Raw genomic sequence first — 6000 nt, forward strand, 5'->3', positions numbered from 1 at the left:
AAAGAAACAGGCATAAGCCAGTCCATTCTTGTTTTGAAAGGGATTCACATTTGAATACACTTAAAAAATTGACTTCACCCTGATAACAGAGTTGCTATGGGACCAAGGGTGATGCCTCCGAAGTGCTGTGCAAGAAACATGAAGTAACCATGTGGCTGGGTAAATGGGTATTGCTGTTTGGACACAGTTCAAGCTTTAATTAATTATTAAATTTCATATGAAAACTTGATCCAAAATTTAAGAGACAGAAGCACACTGACCCACTTCTGCCACTCATACAAGAGACATAAACAGATCCACGCGCACATGCTAACCCTTACTCTCTCTTCTCATCGTGCAGAATTTACCTTCCCTGATAACATATCACTGACAGCAACTGATATTTACAAATGTATGTTTTACACCATACTGCACCAGTCATACTAAATGCTTTTCAAATATCCTGCATCAAAATGGCAACATAAGGCTGTGACATTAGCTAGTGTTTGATTCTCCTTTTTGTCGTAGTAGAGTTTTAGTAGTGTCTAATTACTGGAAACACACCACAACCACTGCTGCCTTTTTACAAAGCTGTCTTGTCTGAGAATAGTGTCCTATGCTTAAACTACCAGGTCTCTGAATGCTTCACTCATAAAGACAGAACCAATCCCAATCCCGTAGGTTTGTTAGCGGCCATTCTCGCTGCTGTTCAAGCAGCTACTGTGCATTTAGAAATCCCAAGACTTCGGTAGGCAAAGATCTCTGATTGTCTATCCCACGCTAAGCTTAGCTTAAATAAGGGGGAATCATTTGTAGTTACACACTTTCTGCACTTGATTGAGCGAAATTTGACGTGCAAAAACTACTAATAAGAAGACAGAAAGTTGGTAATGATAGCCTAAATGGTTCATGCGTCAGTTATTTTGTATATAATGTGGACTGTTTGACCCTAACCCTCCTGGTAGAAGTTTTGACCCCACTGGTATAAAGATCTATTGATAAAAAATGGTAATTGATATCAAAATATTTAGATACACATGCTTTGTCCTGTGCTGCTGCCTTGATGATCATGGTGCTAGTCAGCAGGTCTGTTTCTGTGATGTAACTTCCTGTATTATTACTGTGGTGGTGAACTATTAAGCCTTGGTTTACATCTATTCTATGCATTTATGTATAATAATGAGGAAAACTTGAAGTTAATATCTATATTGATCAAGATGATCATTATTATTACTATTATTAACTACTCCAATACAAATTGCATTTTCTTGTGTTAAGTAAATATAAGACACTTGGAAGTAACATTTTCCTTTAAATCACAGGGCAAAGTTGAAAGATGTGTGTCCACTGTCTGTTAACTCACATACAAAAAATGTAAAAGTTATGATTGCATTTGTCATCTGGATTTTTTTCTACAATCAACTTCCTCCAAAACAAAAGTGCAGTATAGTTTATAAAAACATAGTCAAAAATATTGTATTGCTACAAACCATTCAGGGTTTCATAGTAGAACACCAAAGAGAGTGCAATAGACTACACTTCCATCTGTAATTGCCATCAACATACTGTATATATTCAGTGCACAATTATGTACTTTCTGAATTAACAACTAGTGAAAAAAAGTCAAAGATTCATTTGTAAATATGAAGCTGCTCACCTCCATGTTTCTGTCCATGCATTTGGAGGGCGTTGACTCGTCTGACCCAGAGGACTCAGCGCAGTAGGGGAGCTGGTCGTCCCAGCCTGCATGGGGAGAGTTTGGAGGGTGACAAATATTCAGAGAGCTGCTCCAACAGGTGTCCACTACTGCAGCCGTGGTGCAGGGGTCAGCTGCAACCAAGTCCCGGCCTAAAGGCAGCTTTTGTGGATCTTGTTTGGTTTTCTTCTTCGGTGAGAGGGAGGTATTCTGGGATCTCTGTAGCGAGGCCCTAGAATAGGTCAGACGAGGCCTTGTCTGACAGAAGTTGCTTCTGTCTTGCGTTGGTTTTCTTGAAAGGCTTTTAGAAATGTAGCTGGGGTGTCCTGCACTCTGCCTCCCCTGTCTTTCATGGGCCTCTAGCAGGTGGCAGAGGAAGAAGGCCTTTTCTAGCTCAAATTCCTGCCTGTGATGCAATTTATAGACTCCCTGCTCACCATTTATCTTCTCATACAGTGTCAGCAGCAACTGCTCCAGCTTTGTACACGTTTCTCCGCTGATCAAACAAAAAGCCTCTTTCCCTGTGGAATCAACGTTACTGTATCGTCCAATGTCTTCAATGTTCACCTCCTTAGCCAGCAGACGCCAGGATCTGTTGGAGTGCCAGTCCTTTTGGCAGCCACGCCTGGCCGTCAGCTCCCTCAAAGCCCTCTGCTGCTTCCTCTCTGCTTCTTCCCGCAGGTGCCTTATCTCCACACAGAGGTGTCGGCGCGCCCGCAGCGTGCGGCTCTTCTCCGCTTCCAAATCAGCACGCAGCCTCTCTAGCTCTCGTCCATACTCCGCCTGGCCCTGGCATGGTTTCTTGGGGGACAGTGCCAGAGGGTTATCCCTGTCTTTCCTCATGATGCCACATTCACAGCACAACATGCAAGGATGGGCGACTCATTCATTTCTAAAAAGGACCATGCACCAGAGCTGAGTGTAGGTGGGTGATGGGCTATCAGACATGCAGCATGCAATTGTCACACCAGATCACTGGAGAGATGAGACAGTGGAGGATGTGAGAGAAATGGAGACGTGGTCAGGTATTTTTAGGTGTTACAGATGAATGTATTAACAAGAAATGCAATGTGTCTAGTGTGATGAAAGCTGTGATGACTACTCTCTGTTAGTGGGAGAATTCAGGAAAAAAAAGGGCAGCACTCTGTCTAACTTTAAGAAAGCAACCACAATGAATACTCCAATGAAATCCTGTGATTTTTTTGTTATAACTGGAAAAAGAATTTGTCTCTGGAGTGGGGAGGAAGGGAATCTGTAGCCAAAGCAGTAGATACATATCTTAATAGCTTTAATAAAATGGTTCAGTACAAATACCTTACCAAGGAAATTATGACTGTCTACACTTGGTATGTTTTTCATTCGCTCCAGCTAAACGTGGCTCAATGGACATATGTCCATATATGGCAGAACTCACTTGATTGATTTTATTAATGGATTATCAGACACAAAAAACTAAAATCCAAGGAATGACATTAAAGTGAAAAACACTTATTTCCAACATAGTCCCGCCTTTAAACAGACACGCAGTCAGTTTATTCATTATGACATACGATTAATGGAGCTTATGTTTAGGAGAAGGAGCGTAACGCTCAGCTGAATATGCAACAAGTGAACCGGTGAACTTCCAGTGAAAAGCACAAACAGCACTGCACCGTTAGCTGTGACGTTAGCCAGTTTTATCCATCAATAGCTCAACATAGCGGTGCCCATATGGGCGTTGGGACACGGTTCATATTACAGAGAGGATGGGGACTTCGGCTAATTAACTAGCTTGCTTGTTACTAGCAAATGGTCAAGTAGCTGTTGCTGAAATAGATAACGCCATTTAATAACATGAATAACGCTTTGGTGTATTGGAGCTAGAATAAGTCCTGGCTACTAGCTACTGCGTCTTGTTAGCAAACGTTAGCTTAACGGTAAGTTTTCTAGCCACAACTTGTATCAAAACTCACCTCTCAGCGGACTCAACCAATGTATTTAACTTTTCATCAATGAAGTCGTCTTCTTTTAACCAAGGTTGTTTTCTCAACATCAAAATGAGCTATTTAGCAACACTGACAGTGATAACATTAATTGTTAAAAGGTCCATAAAGCCATGCAAGAAGGGGTTTGTTTATCTGTCAGGCACAGTGTCACACACGCAAACACCGTCACTGTGCCTGCTGGACTGTCCAGGAGCTAGGTGCTGCCTTCAAGTGCACTTCGCCCTGCTGTAATGCTGTGTGGCTTGTCGCCTGTTTCAATGACTATCACTAGGAGTACTAAGAGAATTGTTCATGTGAGTTTTGAAAGTCAAATTTGATAGATTTGCAATGTGCTGCAATAACAGAACGAGTAGAGAGAAATGGCTATGTAATTAAAGTTTTCAGCAGTGTATTGTTATTACCGACAGTCTGTGAAGGCAACAACCATGTAACTTGTGTGAGATGGATGACCACTAGTGGCTACAGGCTGCTAGTGCTGACTTGTTAAGGTTTATACATTTACCAGCTACAGCCTGTACAGACTTGAATGAATACATGTTGGTACTCTGATCTCACGACAATTGCATTGGATCATTCTTTCATTTATCATACAAAGGTGTCATTATTTTAATGATTCTTTCTTTATAAATATATGCATGTGTCTTTAGAATAAATAGACGAGAATAATGCAATCTTATGAATCCAGTATAATTATAGTTCTCTTGAAAAAGTAACCCCTGCCATGAAATATCTACCCTTAAGAATAAATATCTAATTGTACATCACAAATTGTACATCAAGTATCTGCAACATTTTGACATGTTACAGCAGGAAAAACATAGGTTTCAATGATAAAATCAATGATGAGTGAATTCCAATTAGCTGCCTCAGTTCTATGATGTACATATTGGGCTCACTGCCATGGCATACTAGGACACTTGAATTGAACAGAGCCATCATTAATGTTATTAGTAGCCTAACATCTGTGCTTCTCCTATGACAAGTCAAAATGTCTGCTGTGAAAACATTCTGTGGAATCTAATCTTCTGGTAATTTGCAATATTAACACTGAACTTTCCGTCTGCCATTGTTTTCACACATCATATCTTATCTACACTTTTATTGTATATTCTCAGTGCAATGTCAGATGTCTGCAAAGTGTTTATGAAAGAGAAATACTTGTGGTGTGCGTGTTGTGTGTTGTTTCACCGTTTTGGACAATTAGAAAACAGGAAAGAGGAAAAAGCAGACACAGGATACAGCTGGCTGGGCTAAATATAAGTTTAATAAATCAAAGTTAGAAGTCAAGCCCACAAAGACAACTAGCAGGCAAACAAGATGTAAAAAAAGCTTTAGTTGAAAGACAAGTAAAAGGACTACAAAATGGATTAAAACTATGACAGTAAAGTTATGTCTTCAACTAAATGGAGGAAACAGGCCCAGGGTCTATAAATACACCAAGGAAGTTAATTAGGAAATGAGGAACAGGTGTGCAGGGAAAATGGTTTATCATGAGACCAGGAAAGATCACTCAACAGGGGCGACTAGTGGACAGGTAGGGGATAGCAGCGTGGTCCGGAAAGTTCAAATACAAGCAGACACTGGGGAAGGGGAGAAAGTCTGTAGGTGGGGGTAAAGGGAGACTGTGCAGTTATCACCACGACACCTTGTTGGTTTTGTAATAATAGGCCATATCACTTTATCATGTAATGGCTGAGAAATATGTACCATCTTATCTTGTCTTTACCCTTTTATGGTTACTGTACACTCTGGTCACAATAATATGTTTACAGTCATGTGCTGAATTTCATCTAATGTATAATTGCTACTATTACTATCATCCCAGTGTTATATCTCACTTTTTGTCTGCACGTGAGGATATAATCAACAGGAATGTACTGTTTAATATGATACCGGAGACCTTGATAAAAAGCTTCCTGTGATTCCATTATTTGGCAAAGGCAATGATATTGAAATGTATAAATCCTCAGAGGTATGCTACATACCTTTTCACTATCATGTTGCCGAAATCCATCAAAGCAGCAAAGCATACCATGTCTGATCGCTGGCATTTGTATAACCCTCTGTATTTTTGTATTATGTCTGTTACATCAGTAATGCATGAAGTGCAGTATAGTTGGTAGCATTTCTAGGGGTTTTGTTCCCTGTGAGGGTGAAACAGACAGAGACAAACAGAAAGAGAGATTCAACATACCACTCTCTGTTATCAGGGTGTCCTTGGGCCGCTCCCTCTCTCATTCCCATCTCTGTCTGCTCACGAGTGGCAGACGGACAAGAGCCAGAAACACCGAGAGGGAGACCGAAATGTGCTGCAAAAATCTCAATCTCCTCATCATTTAG

General features: G+C 40.6%; 1 protein-coding gene across 5 annotated transcripts in view; it reads right to left on the reverse strand.

Moving 5' to 3' along the window:
- LOC121909712 (peripheral-type benzodiazepine receptor-associated protein 1) overlaps positions 1-4013 on the reverse strand; it is a 62161-nt gene extending 58148 nt beyond the window's left edge. For 2 of the 5 annotated variants that reach the window (XM_042430329.1, XM_042430327.1), the window contains exons 1-2: positions 3628-4013; positions 1637-2650 (exon numbers count right to left, since the gene is read on the reverse strand). In XM_042430329.1, the coding sequence (XP_042286263.1) occupies positions 1637-2542 (906 nt within the window). In that variant the 5' untranslated portion in view covers positions 2543-2650; positions 3628-4013. The remainder of the gene's footprint in view (positions 1-1636; positions 2651-3627) is intronic. The other 3 variants (XM_042430325.1, XM_042430324.1, XM_042430326.1) reach the window with 2 other exon arrangements.
- Positions 4014-6000: the final 1987 nt, after the last annotated feature.

Source organism: Thunnus maccoyii, chromosome 13 (genome assembly GCF_910596095.1).
Source record: "Thunnus maccoyii chromosome 13, fThuMac1.1, whole genome shotgun sequence".
Classification (NCBI taxonomy): domain Eukaryota; kingdom Metazoa; phylum Chordata; class Actinopteri; order Scombriformes; family Scombridae; genus Thunnus; species Thunnus maccoyii.